Below are 20,389 nucleotides of genomic sequence, written 5' to 3' on the forward strand. Positions count from 1 at the left end.
ATAAGCTCAGGAAGAAACTATAGAAATGAAAAGCTCCTGCAGCTGCAGACATGGAGAGATAAGCTTTAGTTTTCTACAATAAGACTGGAAAAAAATCAATAAAAAGCTCATTATTCAGCCTCTATATTTGATTTGAGGCTGGTATATTTTAACTTAAAGCTGTTTAGTAAAAAAATGAGTTCAGCTTTGGCTGAGTTTCTGTCATTTGTTTTAATTTTTAAGGGATTTTCAAGGAATGTAAATATAGGGATTAAAAACTTTTATGAATGGTTAATGTGAATTTGCAGTAAACTGTGCTTTTAATAAAATCAAGAAACTAAGGATTCAAGCATTTACTTACCTTAGATAACAGGATTATTAGATAAGATTTCAGCTATTCTCCTTTCAGTGCAGAAATTTCAGATTTGATTACATAATTCACCTGTTGACAGGGGGAAAAAAAGCTTTTATGATGCTTTTGGCAACAATGCTACCCATGATTTCACTGCAGTGCTTGTTGGCCCTGAGTTTTCTCCTGGACAGACTGGTGACAGCTTCCTGCCCACGCCATGCAGCGCTCCATCACTGCAGCTGTTGTTTTCCTTCCTCTCCTGCTCCTCTTCAGCAGCCTCATCACTCTGCTCTTCCTGCTGTCTGACAGGCAAGAGTCTGAGTCACTTTCGGTAAGTCAGAAACAAAGAATCCAATTTACTCAACTGGATTATGATAAAAATCCTCCATGAATGCATGCAGGTGCATCTAAAAAAAGTTAAATATTTTAATGATTATGGTTTAGAGATGAAAACAACCTGAAATTCAATGTCTCAAAAGACCAGGATATAAAATAAGACCAATAAAAATTACATTTTAAACAGAAATATTAGTCTTCTGAAATGTATGCTCATTTTTTTTCTTTCTTGGTTGTGGTTCCTTTTGCATGAATTTCTGTATGAGTGCGTTATAACATGGAGAAGATCAGCCTGTGGTTCTGCTGAGGTTCAGAAAGCCCAGGAGTTTTTCTCATCTTCCTCCTGACAACACCCCACAGAGTCTTTGTGGGGTCAAAGGTCAGGACAGTTCACCAGCCAATCAACCACATTTAGAGGCTCAGGAAACATTTTTAGATATCTTGAGTGAATTATTTGATAAAGGTGTAACACCATCTTTTTTCAAAAGTAATGTGAATGCTGAATTTTGAGTTTTCATAACCTGCAAGCATTAATCATCAAATTTACATGAAATAAGTGTTGAAATATTTAACGTGTATATAACAAGTGAGTTTCACTTTCCAAAGTTTAGACTGCTTTATCAGACAGCCTTGGGTGAGATGGGTTGGTCACTGAAAAAAGTATTTTATTTGCTTTTTATTTGAACGAACATGGACTGTGATACTGTAGAAATAATTTATTTGACTACATGTGTCTCTTGGAAGCAGCATCCTGCTGGATATGAAGCGAAACGGGAATAAGCAAGCTCAATAAATGCAACATATGACCTCTCTGACTGGATAAGAGTGAATTTAAATTAGATCAGACTAGTCCTCCCAGCAGAGACCCGGTCACGACTGTGTTGAAATATTTCAGCATATTCAGAGAAGCAGTCACACACTAGTTGACATAGAAAACTAGTCTTAGCTTCTAGCTTCTTTTTTGAGAAAACTAATTTAACACAACATCCTGCGTCAAATCAGCTGCTGCTGCTGGGTTTTTAACATCACTGAGATCTGACAGACTCCTTTCCGCTGCTGTAGTCGCAGCAGGAAAGCTTTTATCCTCCTGAGTTAGGAGAATTGTTCAACTGTCCATGAGATGAGCCAGTTAACAGCATAAATAAAAAACTTACCCTATAACCCAAAAAGAAAAAGAATCTTTAATCAGAATCATTGTTTTCATCATTTTTTTATGTTTTATATTTATTCATAAAGATTTTATATTTTTCTCTCAAAGCTATTCTACTGTTATTTGTTGTGGCTTTAGGCTGAAACGGTGTTTACTTAACCCGCTGCTGATGCCTGGGCATCTTTCTTTGGAGATTTACTCTGAAATGACTCCCCCAAAATGAATTCAATGTATCTCAGGAACTGCAAGGTGTATTTGAATGGTTCTGGTATCAAAATACAAGTAACACTCCAGAGAATACTTGGAAGAGCTAAAAATCAACACTTCTATTACTGAGTGACAGCAATAAATATGGCACAGTCAAAACTGGGAAAAAAGTATATTTTGTGATGTGGATTTCTCTTCGAGTATGCAGCTGCAATCGAGAAAATCTAGCAGTCCAAAATTGACTAAAAAATGTTGGATCCATTAAAAAAAACTACATAACCCATATTTACTCCAAAATAGAGATATTTGTTAAATACAAATCAAGGAATGGACTTTGTCCTTCATGCTGGTTTGAACAATCTTCATATTTTTACAAATAATCTGTGTTCTGAATCTAAAGTTCAGACAGCTTCCCTCAGCATCACTTTGCCTGTTAATAAAACGTGACGAATCGGCCTGTGCAAGTGTGCAACCTCGGCCAGGCTGATGAATACTAATGCTGGGAAATAGGTCATCTAATGAAATGATGCACATCAACAAGCTGATGGAGTGAGCATTCACTCACAACAGGTGGGAGGCAAGTGATGTGGCTTTTCTGTTTGTTTGTCCTCCTTGTTGACACATCACTTAGGAACAATAATTAACCAGCTGGAAGGCACAAAGTTTGTCAGAAAACACTTAGCAATAAAAATAGATTTTGGTCTCCTTCTATTGACAAATGTTTGGATGTGATGGAGTTCTGATGTGAACAAGTAGAGATTAGCTCTAAATTATTTATGATCTGTTTATTAAAGCAACCAACAAGTACGTCTGTCCTGACATTTCCTCTGCAGAGTGACAGAAACATAAACTCAATGTTCCTCATGTTCAGCATTGCTCAAGTTCAACCTCTTTTAATTCTACGGTTTTGTTTCAGTCTAATGGAAGCTGAGCTTAGCAGCATATCTCATTTTTTGATCCATAATATTAAAAGTTTTTCAGTTTCGGGTGGTGTGAAAATATTTTTTTTTCAGCTTGTATAAATCCCTTGGTTCTCATTTGAGTTTATCTCAAGCTGGATTAAGTTTGTTTTACAGTCTGGATTGCTTTCCACCGTCTGCTTTGCAAACGCAATATCTCCATTACTAAGAGCCAATATTTATCGTCAAAATGTAATCACACTAAAGTGTGATTTGACTTTAAATTATGGAATAAAATTTTATTAGGCTGTTCTCAGTTTTATCTGATGTGATGACATAAAAACATGAACTTTTATTAAATGATTTTAATCATTAACAGGATGGTTAACTCTTTCTCTGGGTGCAGTACTCTTTCTAAATTATGATTAAATATTGATTGATAAAAACCTCAGGTCACTGATGAAATATGCAGGCAACACTAACATCAGTAATGATGTTGTATGTGAAAATTAATACATTCATATTTAATTATCAAGCATTACTACAATTAATAAATGATTGCTTAAAGGACGGAAACTAGAGAAGTTGCTTAAAAGCAGAAATAAACAAAAACACTATTCAATTTTTTAAAAAGTTTTTACTCTGATTTAATAATTCATCTGCATGTCGACTTAATTGAAGATTGTTTGGTCTGAACCTCCGTTTTATTGTTTCCATGGTTGCACATTTAATATTCCAGCTCCCTCTCACTACAGAGATAACACTGTTTTTAATTTTGGGACAGAAACTGCACTGAGCATGCTCAGTACAGTAATAAGTAAGTGACAGAATAATGAAGAATTTAACAGTTCAGGAGAAACAAAGGCTGACCGAAACCAGAAAGAAAAGATTAAATGTTGGTCACAATCAATTTTGTTTGAGATGAAGTCAACTCACAATGCGATTCCAATGATGAAACGGGAGGACAGAAGAGAAAATGTATATTCTGGGATGTAGAAAAAGAGAACACAAAATGAACACAAACTGAATTACAATAAAGATTTCTCTCATATTTATCTCATGAGTTCAAATACTGAAAAATATTCCACATCTCAACAGATTTTCTACATCAATTACTTCAGATATTTTTTTTTCTCTAAGTCTTTTCTATTACATTAGCCTAAAATATTTAAAAATATTAAGATACTTAATATGACGTTTCTCATTTAGCTATTTGACAAATATAAATCTTAAGACTACAACAATTTTCATTTGCTTTTAAAATGTTCCAAAGGAGCTTCTCAGATTTTATAAACCCTGTTCAGGTCGGATATTGACATCGGCCCAAATTTTCACATCGGTGCATCCCTGTTATACATTTAGTGTCAAGGAACTGTGAGTGAACCTTAAATAAAAGATAAAAACATTCTACAGAGGACAATATTGGGACCACTGAGGAGTCCAACAAAGAGTTCTTAGATGTTTTAAAACATATTTTTAGATCTCCTCAGGTGGCTGTTTGATTGTTTCAGTTAACTGAGTTTAACAAAACTGACTCCAAGTTTCATTTATGCTGCCGGTTTTATCAGTTTGGATTTACTCCAGCATCCAAAACACATTCCCTTATCTGTTTTCACATCCAACTCATCATTACTCAGACTAATCAGTTTCAGTTCCATCATCAGGTTTTATAGATGTGTCTGAGAAGCCATCAGCTCCCATTTGTGGTCCATGCTGTGTGAGCAGCATGTTTCCCTGCTGTGAGCATCAGTCCAGATGTTTGCCACAGACCCATCTGAGCTGAGGCTGGTTTCTGAGGTCCGTCGTCTCTGAGCTGGAGAACCAGTTGCACTGACAGGCGTAAGCCCGCAAACCCTTCCTCTTCTTCAGCTTGGCTTGGAGCTTATGGCGGTCCGGCACGTTGTTCCTGCAGCAGACACAGAAAATGGCTGCAGTTTAATCACTCAACATGCAGGCTGCTCATTTTAGCAAATAGTATTTTCTCATTGAACACACAATAATAGTTATGCAGTCATCAAATTTTGTTTTGTTTTTTTACCTATTCAACACAGCCAACAAGAAAATTAACATTCTGACATGCAGCAAATGTCACCAGGCTGGGAATCGAACCTGCGACCACCACCATGAGGACCAAGGCCTCAATACATGGGTTGTGCTTTGCCCCTGCACCACCACAGCACCAAAATTAGAACTTTTTAAAATCAATATTAAAAAATTAACTAATAAGTTCCCATAGCTTTCTGAAAAATTACTTGTAAGTTAGTTTTATATTATTTCAAGTGTACTGAGATATTTGCACTAGAAAATAGATAAAAAAATAAAAAAAAAACACTAGTTGGAAAGATTTTATGTTTTTGCAGTGAATGAGCATTTATGATTAAAATCAGTCCAGATTATGTTTAACAATAGATTAAAACATGAAAAACAGCTTTTATAATGTCTGAGCTTCTTTTGGTTTCATCACATTTCAACTCCGTGTTTTAGTCTCAAAAAGTATCTGTTTAAAATGGTAAAAGAGGATGAAGTGCATTAAAACCTTAATGAAACCAGACCTGTGTGTGAAAATTATTTTCACCACCACCTGCCTGGACTGTTAATGAAAGGCAGTTAAGGTCCATTAATTCCTGCTGTTAAAGGCTCATTTCTGGACCCAATAAGACGGTTGATGTTTTAGCTGAAGCTCCTGAACGCTATCTGCACAGTTTCACAGTTTCTGTTGCCACATTACCAGCTGATTGGATAATTGCTTAGCAAAGTGCTGAAAACAGGCCGTAGCTTGTTTTAACCAAAACATTTTAATCGTGTGACTAAATTTGTTTTATCCAATATAAACTCCTTTGGATTTAAAGATCAGCAGTGTAATAATATTAGAAGATATAAAGAACAGAGTGACGTTAAACCTCAGTCCAGCTGTTTTCATCAGGAGATCACAGCTGTAAATCTGCTCTTCAGCAACTTTTTCCATCAACATGAGATTAAAGAAAGCAGCTGTTCCAGTTAGAGATCTCCCATAGAGCACCTGAGATGGATTTAAAAAGCTCACATCTGCATATTTAAAATGAAATGGGAATGAATATAGAGTAAATTTATGTTAGTGTAATAAGAAAGTGTGATTTTTTTTATTTTTTATTAAAAAGCTGTTTCATTGCTAAATCCCATCAGATTTTACTTCTTCCTGTCTCTGTTTTACAGCCAGTTGAGGATAATTTGCCTGAACAAAACCACTTAGATAAAATACACATTTACAACTTAATTTAATCCAATTAAATCCCAATAGATATGATCTCTGTTTTCTCTTTGATAATGAAAGATTAAAACCACTTCATCTTGGTTAATAAAAATATTCACCTGTTGACAAGACAGCAAACATTAAGCTGTGAAGCTTTTCTCTCTAAATGCTGTTTTGAATGTTTTCATTTCTCTGAAAGAAAGAAACACTTCACACCACATCACTTCCTATTTTTGTAAAAGTCAAAAAGGGTTTTTAAAACAGCTTTCTTTATTTGTCTAAAAGCTGGTAATTGTGACAGTAATTAGAAATCCAGGTAGCTGATTTATTCTCTGTGTACATGTGTTATTACACGTCCCTCCACTTGTTTAAACTGCCAAGTTTTCAAGAGAGCATAATTAAGAAGTTTTTACAACATATAAATACATGTATATATTTCTTAGAATCTCCATCTGCAAATTTCACCTTACTTTACAGTCTCTATTTTATTTTATTATTATTGCCAACTCATGATGATTTCTCCACAAGGAGGCAAATAAAGGGGGTTTCTATTCAATTACAAAAACTGACAGCATCAGTCATAAAGAAACCTGTGAGATGTGAGAGGAAGAACGTGTGTTTAGATGTTGATATGAAGCTGAAGAGGTAAACAGAGCTTCTTCGTGTCCTGTCTGGTTTATTTGTTTCGCGGTTGGAGCTGCGGCTGCAGCTTTCTGTCTGGGTGATTCCACTGACATTACAACTAGAAGGCCAAACTCATCCTCCTGAGTGCTCCTGAGTGTCTCAGAGTGTTTTGAACTTACAGTAGCACAAAAAGAAAATCACACAGCGCTATACAGAAAAAAGGTTAGCGATAAATGTCAAGGTGTCAAATGATGTGTGTGACTTGGGTAGATGTGAGAGCAGTGGATTTGGCTTTTCTTTCTGAACTACAACAGGCTGACAACAAAAAGTAACTAACAACTTCATCCAAATTTTACCAATGTCTTTTCTTTATTATAGTTTTCCCCCTACAAAATAAAGAGAATGTTCCCATTTGAATTAAACCTATTTTGTTCAGATGTTTGAAATGATCACCGTTTGGCGCATCTCAAACTGTGATTCAAAGAGCAACACTAACTGGGGTTGCCAGACAATAACTTGATTGTAATTCAGACCATCACAAGATGCAATCAAATCAACATTTTAAAATGAGTTTTGTTCCATAAAAGGAACAAAAAAACATCCGTATGGGTTTGTGGAGGGAGCTGAAGAACTAAAGCACAGGAGGTGGCAGTTCATCTCAGCTGTTTTATCTGTCAGATGTCTCCAAGGACCATTTCTGTGTCTGACTCCCAGAAAACAGCCGTCTGCTGCGGAGACACTTCAACTCCTTTAATCTTTTACAAAACAACATGCCTGTAAGAACAACATGTCAGAAACAATAACTTATTTTAACATACAATATTTGTCATACATATTCACCCATTCATAAGATGGATCTACATATGAACAGACGGATGGATGGATGGACCATCCATCATTCGATGGACAGATCTGGATGGATGGATCTTTAATTTAATGAGTTAAATTTTTTGGTATCTTTTGGGATTAATAAAGTATTTTTAACTGAACTGAATTTTATATAAAAACTAAAAACTCAAATATTTTGGTCAAGTTACTGTTGAATTAAGGCCATTAGTTCCATAAAATAATCAGGCAGCTTCAACATTGTCGAACAGTAAATAATGTGTTGTAAAACAGTTCATGAATTCTCCACAATGCATCTAAAATGATTGCTGTTATAAACAGCAGAGGTTCAGTGGTAGAGATGACTGGAGCTTCTTCCTGTCTAGTATCAACACATTTTACCCTTTGTGCTCAGAGCAGAAAAACAACAGGAAGAGCGGGGATTCGATGATTCATTCATGTTATTTTTGACCAGATGAGGGGAGTCAGCCGAACATAGCAGCACTGAAAATGAGACAGCAGCCAAACGTGCAGACAGGTGTAATAGATCCATCATGTCTCTGTGTCAGGACTGCTTCACCCTGTTAGTTTCAGAGTCTTCATGTCTGGGCTTTACTCTTCAAAAAACACTAAAAAGCCTCACATTTCCATCACTTGTTGCTGCCGTTGGATGAAAAAACAGGCTATATTTCTCAGCTTAGTGAAGCCAGAAGAAATAAAACCTTCAACATCAAACATTATTAGATTCACCAGAAGCTTCAATATTTCTAACCTGATCAGAGGACTTAAATTAAAAACTACACTAAATCTCTGTGGGTGAAATATCCAGATCTGTTTTGACAAGCAGGAAGCAAACGTCTCACCTAGAGGAGGACAAAGAATAAACTCTGCACTCAGAATTTAATCAACCTCTGGAAGCACCTAGACACACCTCCGTCATCCGACCATGGCGGCCTGTCAAACACAGTTACTGTAACAAATGACAGTGTCACATTGAATCAGTTCTTATCTCTCTGGGTGACGCACATCTACAAACAATGTGACCATCACCTTGGGGTCAACTGCACCAGAAGAGGGGAGTGATGCTGGCCTCAATGTGCGGTCACGTTTTAATCGGCTCCTGATTTTACACTGAGAACGTAATTAATTTACGGAGAGCTAATCAATCATATCACCTAATTGGGTGATAAAACTGTGGCTGGACACTGAATAGCAATGATTTTATAAGGAAGATCAAACTGCAATCACTGAATCAGGAATTAGACAATATAAAGAAGTAAGAAAAAGACATTTTGTAGGAAATTATCGTCACACTAGCTGCATTTCCAATTATCTTAAGACTGCACAGTTTGTCACCCTTTGTACCACTAAACCTGATTTCAAACCACTTTCCAAACTTAATTCAAAAATTGTATGAAATAATAAAACATAATTATTAAATAATGCAACTAAATACCTTATTTTATTATCTACTTTTACTACTAAAATAAAATATGAACAAAAGTTAATCTAAATATAAAAAAGGTAATAAAATGACAAATTTTTCACAAATCAGACATCTAATCCAAATTAGATCCTGGTATTATTCAGTCAGTTCCTGGTTGTTTTACGTAATGCAACAAAAGCCCAAAACTGGCAATAATGTAATATTTTTGTCTCAATTCATAAATCACTGGGAAAAGAACCTAAGGAATGACTTCATTAGTTTCCAGGGTAGATTGCATCGTTGTGGTTTTAAAATGAAGCCTCTGTGAGCTGGTTTGAAATAACATGAAGTCTGCTTGTTTATATTCTGGTCACACTGATGTCCAGATTACAGAACTGTTCCCATCAGGAGGAAAGAGCAGCAGCTCTCATGGCCTGATGTGGATGTGGGCAGCTTAATGACGCTCTCACATTTATTTATTTATTTTTTTACAAAGATGCTCGCCTCTTAAAAACAGCTTTTAAACCTCTTATCTTCGATGCTTTGCTTTATAGGACTTTAAAGGAAGGAAACAATATCCGCACGGGTAAATACTGCCACCTTTTGGTCAAAAACTAAAATGTCACCCAAAACAGCAGTTTACTTTTCACTTAGGAACTTTCTGAAAACAAGTTTTTAACTGGGGTTTTATAATCTAAAATTAATTTGAAATTTACTACAGAGGATTCTTTTAGGAATTGGGGTATTATAAATCTGAGATAAGCCACCAATAATGTTTGTAATGCATGTTTGTTTTTAAACTGTAAGAGTTTTTATTTATTTATTTATTTTTATTGTTATGTTGTGTTTTAATGTACAGCACTTTGTATCAGCTGTGGTTGTTTTAAAGTGCTTTATAAATAAAGTTGGTATAACAACAAAATGTACCATTCAAGGTGAATAGCATACTAATGTCTAAAATGTTAGGAGTATACCCATTAAATGTGTAGAAAAAGCATTTGAATAAGCCTTCAGACTCACCTGAGGAACAGGTAGTCACATGATGCGTCCCATTCAGAATCGTCAAACATCAAAACCCGGAAGTCACAGGAGATGCACCTCAGCTGGTCACATGACCTATTCATGCATACATATCGCCACCAGTCATGGATTTTTTAATAAACTTCTATGAAACACATTTTATTTATCAGTGAATTATAGTTGAAAAGTGCAAATTCTGCACAATCAGAATGAACTGGGATAAGAAATCAAGGACACTGAGGTTCTGTGTCTTGATAAATCCAAAGCAGATGAGACTCTTTAGACGCTGTTGGAATAAATTTATGTTTTCACACCTTTTGGAAGTGGCTGTTCCAACACCGTTTGTGACTGAGCTCCCACCGATGAAAACAGGACAGCACCTGGAAGCGGAACGGAGAGCGCAGAACGTCTCAAAGTGACACACAAATACACCGCAGGGAAAATTTAAGTCGCCATGGCAACAAGAATAAAAGTTTTTATTGGTAGAAAATGAGAGATAAGATTAAAATCTACGGCTCAGAGATGTCCAGTGCTCACGTTCAGTCAGGTTCAACATTAAAATATTTTTTTCCCAGTTAACTTAATTTTTTTTTCATAAAAACATCAATACAGAAAAAAAAATGTTCAAAGTAGCATCTTTATTTTTTCTTCTTTTGTAACAATTTCATTTTTTTTCTTTTATTCAAGCTAAAATACTCACTTTCTTCCAGCAGACTGTGATGAGAGTTTCTTCTCTGCTTGTTCTCTTTTAGAAAACTGTTCACCCTGAAAAAGAACAGTAAGAAAGAGATTAAAAACAATTCCTCAAGGCACACCGTCCTACATGTTTTAGAGGTTTCCCTGCTTTAATGTGCCCAATTCAACTGATTGCAGTTCAGCAAATGCCTGTTAATCAGTCATCGATTGAAATCAGCTGGACTGAAGCAAGGAAATACGAAAACATGCTGGGCAGTGAGCCTTGAGGACCAGGGATGGGAAATACTGGTTTAGTTTATCTTGCGTCTAAATAGTTTTTAAATCAAACTTTCACAGGAAGTCACATTTTGATAAAAGCTGCATGAAAAGCCAAAGAAGAAACATGCCATGTGAAAACACTTTGTGCAATTAAGAATTTTAAGAAATTAGTAACAATTCTTGGAATAGTTTTACATGCTCAATGCAAAGAAAAAATATGCTGCAAAATATTTTTTTTTTTCTAAGAAACCATTAAAAAAGCACAAACAATAAAATAAACTTAGGTGTGGCATTTATGGAGACACTGTCTTTTATTTTTATAATTTAAAATGATTCTCTAAGCACCTCTGTCACAAATATTTTACAGACATAAGCCCACCTTTGACTGAGGAGAACTGTCGTAATCATCCTCCAGTAATTCCTCCAGAAGGGCATCAATGTCCTCAGAAACGCTGCTTTTATGTGGCTCACATTTTGCAGCACTAAGTCACAAAAACAAAATGTTACTGTATGCACTACTGAATACCATCTGCATGATTTATGAATAGTGGTTTTCCAGAAATAGAGGAGTTTTAACAAATTTTGAGCTAGTTAGCAAACATCCCAATACTTTTTGCTGACTTCAATGATTTAGACATTTTTAACTCTTAAGTTGTTAATGAATGACAAGAGAAACTTATAAAAGTTTGGCACTTGTTGAAGTGCCACTTGTTGAAGTGCACTGTTATTTATAGACAAAAATGGAAAAGCTTGATATGAATGTAAATTTCTAAGTGGAGGACACAATGTCAGAAAGAGAATGTTCACTAATTATTGGAGAAACATATCATCAAAATCAATAGAATGAATGCATTTATGTTATTAAATTTAATTTTCAATGTAATTACACTTAATTTAAATGCTCCTATATTCAGATTTATGCTGACAAGTACATCAAAACATATGACTATAATAAAAGGTTCAATATTTGTTGTCCCTCATTTCAGAAAGTAAGGATTCATCACAAATAGAGTGCAATATTTCAAGCCATTTCTTTATTTCTTGCGGTTAAGGATTTCAGATCTCAACTTGCAGTTAAAATTTCTATTGTTGCATACATTCAAAAGGACCCGTTCACCTCAAAAACCGCAGAAACATAATTTATCTGGACTAAGGTCAAACTGACACACAAGTTGGTCAATTATTGGGAGTTTAAGTGATGTTTATTTGCTACCAACGAACATGTGCTAGCAAAAGTAGCTTTGTTTACCTCCATTTTTCCTGTTTATTGTCGTCTTTGCTACGTCTTACACCGGAAGAGGCTGCAGAAGCTTTGCTACAGAACTTTTTTTCCACTTCATCCAGCAGCTCATCCAGGTCATCGTCATCCATGATGAGGTATTCGTCTTGGCCCTGTTAGTTTCGGGGCCTGATCAGCGCTCACAGGCCAGCTTCCATTACCGATCTCAGCGTTCGCCGTTGCCAGGTAACAAAGCGGAACTCGACCAAAGTCTAAAATAAATGCTCTTCAAAATAAAAGCAGAAATCGAATTACACTAAATACTACCGAGTACCATTGGAGCTTTTAAGATAGTCACCTTGACAAAACAACACATTGTTACTATGATTAAACATCATAACTGTCCCAAGGTAAAATTAAGAGACAACATGCTTCCAGCTGCACAGCATCCAAAACCAGAGGGTCAACCAGAGGGAATAATTGTCCAACATGAAACATGCTAATGCCTCAACCTAACCAAAGAAATTTGGAATAAAAGACTAAAAACAGAACAAATCAGAACTAACATGACAGTGCTACTTCAAAATATTGCCAAAATTAAAGATAATTAAGAAATGTTAGACATTTCTTTGCAAATTTCTTTGAGTAATTGAATTTATATAGTTCCAACAGTAAAAAAGCAGCTTTTTAAAAAATTATGCCATATCGCATTACTTATTTTTGTAATCTGTGGCAGATTTTATTTTGAAAATCAAACAGGAAGTACTGTTACAGATTGATTAGTTGAAAATTCATTTAAACTAAGGTGCTAATACCATAGAACAGTAAAACGGGCAATCAAGATAACCGTGAAAGGAAAGAAGCATTTTCTGTTGTGGGAAAAAGAGAAAACGTCGTTGTCGGCAGGATTCGAACCTGCGCGGGGAGACCCCAATGGATTTCTAGTCCATCGCCTTAACCACTCGGCCACGACAACTGAATGGCATATATTCCGTATAAATTCATTTTTATACATAAACCTCTTTTTCTGTATTCGATTATCTTTCTTTAATCTGTGTTAAGTTTGTTATTATCACGATTTTATTTATTACTTCAGAAAAGATGAATACATTCCATTAGATCAGTCCTCCTCAAACTGTGGTCTGCAGGTTTCAACTCAAACCTCAAACCCAAGTAGATGGGTCTTCATGTTCATGGCTTTGGCGTGGCCATTGTTGAGAAAATTAATTTAAAATAAGCTAGTTTTAAAACTTAACATGTCTTGATTCAAATGGCCTAATTGTGGTTTTGAAATTAGTAACATATTCTGGCTTTTTGACCTTTATTTTACCTGTAGTTACAGCAGATGGTTTGCTAGGATCGTTTGAACTGCCTTTTGTCTGTGTGGGAAAACAATACAGTAGAAGTTCTAGCTTTTCACACTCATCTGTGAAAAGCCGTAAACCGCTCTCGCCTATTGTCGCTGACGAGACTTAGGGCGGCCATCTTGGAGCGGTACTCCACTCCACTCAGCCTTATGTGTTTAGCAGGAACAATGACGTATCAGCGGATTTAATCGATCATAACACACTTTTTTGTTACTGTAAACCATATTCAAACATCTATCAAAGCAACATTTATAAACAATTGTATTTTTTAAGTATGTTTTTAATACATAGTTCATCATATTTAAATATGCTTAGTGGCTATAAGAATAGAATAGGAATGGAATATTCTGATATTTATGTATGAAGAGCATATTACAAAGCACACACCCGTTCATAATTTATTTAATAAATTATTTAGTAATATCAATATATATTTATATAACTATACAAACACTAATAAATAAAGATTAATAATGGCACAAATAAATAATGATTAATACTGAATTATATATATATATATATATATATATATATATATATATATATATATATGTGTGTGTGTGTGTGTGTGTGTGTGTGTGTGTGTGTGTGTGTGTGTGTGTGTGTGTGTGTGTGTGTGTGTTTCAGCCGACGAGTCCAAAATCCGATGTGAGATTCATCCGTGCTGCAGTGAATCCGTCTCTCTTTATAGATATCTCCCTCTTCTTCCTCACATCGTGTCTTTAGGAAATTTTCAAAACAAAAACGGAAGATTTGGGATGTATCTTACTTTTGACAGAGTGAAAGAATATAAATAATAGTCTTTACCACCTGTGTAAACTTTGCCGGTGAATGTTATAACACATAATATAAGTTTTATAAAGTTTTATAATATGTGTTATATTGTTTCATTTCTAATATAGGCCCTTGTGTCAGATAATCTAAGTCAATGTTAGAGGATAATTAATTTTTTTTAGATTTACGGAATCTCAGTTAGCCTTCATAGCGGGGCTGAACCCGTATTACACCAAGCACTGTAGCTAATATTAGCTGGTATCTCGCCGGTGGACATAAATACAGTAAAGTAATATTCTAATCACAATATATACACAATAATATGTCCATCTTACTTGTGAAATGTTGTCTGTGGAGCCCTCGCATCAATAATCCATCGACCAGAACAACAATATCCCTCAGTGCTGAGGCATCTTCTGCTGTTTTGATTGAACAAAGTAGGAGGGTATACCGCTCCAAGATGGCCGCCGTATTTCCTGCGCCGGAGCGGTCCATGAGGCGTCTATGCTTATATTATGTCTATGTCTGGCTTCAGACAAAGGGTCAGAGATAGCTCCTGGTTGGATGAACAAAGATACGCCTTATTTGAATAAATTAAAGAAAAGAAGATAAAACTTTCTACACAGAAGTAACAAATCAGATATGCTCTTGCAACTCTCCAAAGATGTCTTTGCACGTCTTTGCTTTTCTTTCTTTCCTTCTTTTCCAAGTCTGTCAGGTAAATGAATGTATGTCTCCGTTGTTCTGCAGTTTCTGTGTAAGTTTATGCATTGTCTTATATTGGATTAAACTCTGCAATTCTGTGACGTCAACACGCATTGTTGTTTTCCTTGTGGCCACACGTGGCTCGCTGAGAGGACCTGGGATCCAGAGGAAGAGAGAGAGCCAAACATTTTTCCAAAATTAATTAATTCAGATATCTTCCTTAACACCAGTCACATACCAAACGGCAACACTCTTCTCATTAGGATGAACAAAGAAAACAACAAGTGAGAAGCTAATACTTTTATTTCAGGTTGCATTATATATTAAGTTGTGTTATTGCGGGGCAATTTCAGGTTAGGTGGTCTGTGACTGTTTAACAAACAGTCCTCGGACTAAACAGGCCTAGAACTTTTTCACTGCATTAGATGATCCACTTGCATGTAAACTTAACAAGAAAAAGCAGGTAGTCACCATAACTTCTCATTTAAAATTAATAATGTGATGTTTTCATCAATCAATATTATACAACACATTAGAAATAAATGACCCAGAATTCTTCATGTCAAAAAACAAAATTGATACTGGGAGGATACAAAAAACAATTGAATCAACAGTGCAGGTTTTCACAGGAATATAATTATCATACATGCAAAAATAATAACCAAAATATTCTTCAGGAAGTTTAGAAGCAACTGCCTTTTTGAGTACTATGAATCAAAACCATTCAAATTCAAGAGTTTGTGGAAGATTCTCAAGGTGTGGACTACGATTATAGTCAGTGCCTCAAGACCAAGCACACACAGAGTGTCACGAACATCGGCTACAACTGTTGAATTCATCGTGTTGTTAAGCCACTACTGAACCACAGATATCAGAAGTTGCTTGAGGTACAGTGTGTCACTGATATGTTGAACATCTGACACTTTGTTATTATGGGTTTTATGAAGTTTGTTTAGCAGTTTTATGAACTTTCCAGGACACCTACATCATTGCTGCATCAGTGTCACGGTGGTTTCTTGCCAGTTAGTAAATTAAATAATTTTATTAAATAATTTTAACATGAGTGTATGCTTAATAAACTGTTTCTGTAGCCCAGGGATCTTTCAGTATTATACCAACATTGGAAGATGTACAGAGTTGACACAAACCCACACTTAGCTTGAAGTTTTTATTTCAATTTTAATGTAAAAAGCCAAACATAACAAAAAGTGCTAGTGCACATGACATGTGTAAGAGATTCTACGTCACAGTATTAGCTGCCACAGCGTGTTATCTTACTTCCTTTTTCCATTTCTGGTTTAAAGAAGCAAGCGGAAAGATTAAAAAGGCTTATGATGGATTTTTCCATTTACGTATTGATTACATGACATACTAGGTTCCTCTGCTGTTACTTTACTTTCCTAACTGGACTTTCTAATAGTAATAGCAAACATTTCATTATTTCTTCGGCAAAGTACAAAAACATGCAAGGTTAAACCAGGGCAATAGCTTTCAAAGTTTCAAACCCGTGAAAAATCCAGAACTAAGAGACCAACATCCAAAACTTTCCCCAGAGTTAAATTTATACACAGTGTGGGTGTTTCTGTATGTCACCACTTTTCAGTTCTGCATTTAAAAGGTTAGTCTAGTCTGGTTCGCCCCCTCATAGTTTCATGCTTTTCCCATCTGCACCAACAAAACAATCCACAAACTTGAAGAAGAACATGAACACTAAAGCCTGAAACACGCTGTAATCAGATCCAGTTTTAATAAATAATGTACCTTTCACACCTTTGCACACACACACAATATGAGAACATAAAACTAGAACTCAGTTATCAAGTTCTGAGTTCTGGAATGGCTCAGGAGCAGCTTTTACCAACATACAGTCAACTCACAGTAATCCCACAACAATGAAAAGCATATATTTGTCAACTAGTGTTTCTCTAAAGTTTTTTTTATTTTCTTTGTTTAGCATAATTTCAGTTAAACATTTTCATAAAATCAATAGCTTTAAAGTAAAATAAAGAAAGACTGTTTAGTATAACTCTACTTTAACTCCCCCTTTCATACCTAAACGTTATCATTTCTAACCCTCGTTTTTCCATTTCATACCTTTAAGCAAACCATTTTGTTTACATGTAGTTAAATTGCAGTAAATTGATCTTTTCCCCACACTAGTAAAGTATTTCCTTAAATTATGGGGACAAATTGTGATAAAAATGCTCCAATCTCACAAATTATTTTTATTGGATTGTCCTGAATACCAACTAAACTGACTTCTTGTTGGTAGATATTAATTACTAGAGTAATAATACTACATTTCTTTACTGTAAAGCATATTAGTTGAATATAAAATAAAATAGATTTAAGTCACCAGCCATGAAAAACTGGGATGACTTGTCCCCTTGATGAATGGTTGAAAAAAATATATTTTTTAAAGGTATGAAATGGTGAAAGGATGAAATGATCAGCACCAGTTTTGGAACATAAATACCACAGTAAGAACAGCAGTCTGACAAGAACAGAGCTTCCACCAGTGTATAGATGTTAGCCATGAAACGTCCTGCGTATGAAGCGGCTAATAGTGCATTTATATTGTTTTTTTAACTGAGGAACGGCGCGTCCAAGCAACAACAGCTGGCTGTGCGTCTTTCTGGCCTGAACTGGAGCAGCCCAAGCATCCTGGATCCAGCAGGCACTTTGATCGACCCTCCATAGATCCTTCTTCCTTGCAGCATTTTTGCTGTCTCGGAGGAGGCAGATTTTGTTGCATCTTTCTCAGACAGTCTTCAGACACAAATATGTTGCAACTTGGACAGTTTGGGACCCAAAGTGTAAATCAGCATCAAGTCCTTCTTTTCCAGCGGCTTGAGCGGTGCGTTCAGCAAGATTTCTTTCTTGGCTACCTGATTTCTGTCCTTGACTGTATTCTTCAAACATTTCTATGGAGGGAGAAAAGAAAATTCATTTAGATCAGGAATAAATGAGGATCACAAGTAAATAGAAGATAAAAATTAAACAAAGTGAAGGTACAATTAGAGAATTTTTTTTATCACTTACATAGCTCAAGAAGGAAATGAGAAGTGCGAGCACCAGCAGCACGGAGGCAAAAATAACCATGACTGTATCTGTCAGCAAAGGGGTTGCAGGTCCGATGGGAGATTCTGTGGCTTCAGCAGGACAATCTAGAGAAGGAAACAGAGAGAAACGCTTAGAACCTTCCACGTTAGGGATAAATGTAGTGATTATCACAAGTTATTAAAAATAGTAGCAATGATTTTAGCACCAAACGCTCTACATGTATAAAAAAGGGTTAAAAGCTAATTGGGGTTTTGCATACAACTTTAACCTCTTTGTACAGGAAGATATTTTTCTGTCTAAAAGAGTCTGATTTGGAAACCACAAGGACCCACTTCACCATGAGGGGACTTCTTTTTACCTGGCAGTGTGAGCAGAACTTTCCCCTCCTGGTTCTGCTGTCCCACAGGTGCAGCCAGAAAACACAGGTACACTCCACTGTCACAGCACGTCACGTTGGGCAGGACGAGGTCAAGGGATTCATCCTGCAGCTCCACCTGTCTGGTCACGTCTTTGTACCATCTGGTGGTGCCATTTGGGAGGCTTTTGGCCAGAAGGCCATTGCGCTGATGAGACGGGTCACTTCCAACCTGTGAAGCCATAGCAAAACTTGTTACATGTTTTTTCTTTATCTTTTGTTATTTATAGATTTAAGTAGGTATTAGACCTGTTCTGTAATCCTTAAACTGCCCTAGGGTGTAACAATATTTTCTAAATTTTCTGAAGGCTATTCAAGTTTTTATTGGACATCAGCTGCTTTTCACCCATTTTCAAAGGAACATTTTACTGCCACTGAACCCTGACTTACAAACTGTCCTGCCAATAAAATGCTTCCCAGCTTACTGGTATGCTGAAAACTCAGCAAAGAATCAATTTGAAATTGGATCTGTAGGCTCTTTGTTACCAACTAGTCATCAGGACACAATTTGTTCCTGTGTGAATCTTTGAAAAGTAGAGAAGATAAATGTTTTTTAGCTTTAACAGTTCATTCAGAAAGTTAATAGGAGAAAACATTCTACAATAAAGTAAAGGATGACACATTTCTCAGGTTATGTCAAGTTTGTACTTTAGTATCCTAAATATATATTCTTAAAAAGGGAGTGGTTTAAACCACTGCATAGACCAATTTTCACTTAGGTATGTTGTTCTTATTTGACTTATTTTCTTAATTAAATACTTGAGTTACAGGTTTACTATATGCTTACAATAAATCAATAATATATTACATTACTCTAATGCTGGTAATCCTTTATGAGGTCAAAAATGAATATTCTGATCATTAAAGGCTGTCATCTTTTAAATAATCAATAAACCAGTGATGAAACATTTTTGATTAGTTATGTCAATTTGTAATGTTTATAAAATGTATAATTTTTTGTTAGTTTTACCCTAAAGTATTTCAAACATGTCTGCTAGATTATGAACTAAACTGTAATTGTTAAACTGATATGGTCTGGTAAACTTAATAAGCTTAATAATAAACAGACAGCAGTAAACAGTGAACTATAACAGCTTAACAACCAGTTTACAGTATCTAGTACTGCTGCTGTTTCATTCTGGCTCACAACAAACAGGCTCCAATAATCCAGACTGCCGCTGTTCTAATTCTGCCAGCTCAGGTTTATTTGCCCCAGCTGTTTCCAGTAACACACGAAGCTTTTAAAGGAAATCAAACTGAAACCAGCAGCAGTTCGGTAATGACAGGCGTGGATTTTCCCACTCGGAAATCTGCAGCCCTTGAAGAAAAGGTTTGAATAAGCGGATGTTCTTACCTTGTACCACCTCACGGCGCTGTACTGCACCCCGGGTATTTGTCTGGCGGTGCACCTCAGGACAGACTCCTGATCAGAGAGAGTGAAAACCTCCAGCATGTCTTCGCTGACAGCTCTGCTGGATGCCGAGCACACTGACGGGCAGAAGAGAGGAATAATGTACGTCAGTACGTTTTCCTTTCAGTTTGGATGACAGACGCGTGTTCCGATGTTGAATTCAAGTAAATAAACTGGAGATGTTACATAAAGACAAAAACTATTAGAAACTCACCCAGTGACAGCAGCAGAGGAACACACAGCAGGTGTGGAGTCATCATGTTCATGAGTAGTTGAGAAACGCGGAGTCCAAACAAAGGTTAACAGTCGGAGAAACGCAGACTGACATCCAGGGCGCAGATGGTTCTTTATATCTAGTTTGTGCTCCTCCCATTTCAAACATGGCTGCCCGTCAGAGCAAGCTCCGCCTACACGCCGTGCTGCTGCCTTCACAG

At 36.0% G+C, this 20,389-nt stretch overlaps 2 protein-coding genes and 1 non-coding gene across 3 annotated transcripts; all 3 read right to left on the reverse strand.

The window, feature by feature from the left end:
• Positions 1 to 3,886: 3,886 nt before the first annotated feature.
• Positions 3,887 to 12,460, reverse strand: cfap418 (cilia and flagella associated protein 418). The gene is made up of 6 exons (XM_015000630.2): positions 12,251 to 12,460; positions 11,381 to 11,483; positions 10,748 to 10,812; positions 10,362 to 10,427; positions 10,048 to 10,143; positions 3,887 to 4,829 (listed from the first exon to the last, which is right to left on the reverse strand). Exons 1-6 carry the CDS (start codon positions 12,370 to 12,372, stop codon positions 4,670 to 4,672), a joined length of 612 nt encoding a protein of 203 aa, XP_014856116.2. The 5' UTR covers positions 12,373 to 12,460; the 3' UTR covers positions 3,887 to 4,669.
• A 654-nt stretch (positions 12,461 to 13,114) lies between these two features.
• On the reverse strand, positions 13,115 to 13,196 carry trnas-aga (transfer RNA serine (anticodon AGA)). The gene has a single exon. It is a non-coding gene; the product is annotated as a tRNA-Ser (tRNA).
• A 3,024-nt stretch (positions 13,197 to 16,220) lies between these two features.
• On the reverse strand, positions 16,221 to 20,302 carry cd83 (CD83 molecule). The gene is made up of 5 exons (XM_015000629.2): positions 20,170 to 20,302; positions 19,899 to 20,032; positions 18,488 to 18,716; positions 18,109 to 18,233; positions 16,221 to 17,990 (listed from the first exon to the last, which is right to left on the reverse strand). Exons 1-5 carry the CDS (start codon positions 20,219 to 20,221, stop codon positions 17,838 to 17,840), a joined length of 693 nt encoding a protein of 230 aa, XP_014856115.2. The 5' UTR covers positions 20,222 to 20,302; the 3' UTR covers positions 16,221 to 17,837.
• Between the last annotated feature and the right edge of the window lie 87 nt (positions 20,303 to 20,389).

Source organism: Poecilia mexicana, unplaced genomic scaffold (assembly GCF_051168715.1).
Source record: "Poecilia mexicana isolate PSO_F unplaced genomic scaffold, ASM5116871v1 scaffold_16, whole genome shotgun sequence".
In the NCBI taxonomy this organism is placed as follows: Eukaryota; Metazoa; Chordata; class Actinopteri; order Cyprinodontiformes; family Poeciliidae; genus Poecilia; species Poecilia mexicana.

What these genes read in the sequence shown, in the direction of transcription:
- cfap418 (XM_015000630.2), bottom strand. Translation starts at nt 12,372, where the DNA reads ATGGATGACGATGACCTGGATGAGCTGCTGGATGAAGTGGAAAAAAAG. An exon ending in ACAGTTCTCCTCAGTCAAAG is followed by an intron (nt 10,813 to 11,380) that starts GTGGGCTTATGT and finishes GTTCTTTTTCAG; the next exon opens with GGTGAACAGTTTTCTAAAAG. An exon ending in TGTGACTACCTGTTCCTCAG is followed by an intron (nt 4,830 to 10,047) that starts GTGAGTCTGAAG and finishes TGTCTGCTGCAG; the next exon opens with GAACAACGTGCCGGACCGCC.
- cd83 (XM_015000629.2), bottom strand. Translation starts at nt 20,221, where the DNA reads ATGAACATGATGACTCCACACCTGCTGTGTGTTCCTCTGCTGCTGTCA. An exon ending in TCCTCTGCTGCTGTCACTGG is followed by an intron (nt 20,033 to 20,169) that starts GTGAGTTTCTAA and finishes TCTGCCCGTCAG; the next exon opens with TGTGCTCGGCATCCAGCAGA. An exon ending in AGTTCTGCTCACACTGCCAG is followed by an intron (nt 18,234 to 18,487) that starts GTAAAAAGAAGT and finishes TTCCTTCTCTAG; the next exon opens with ATTGTCCTGCTGAAGCCACA.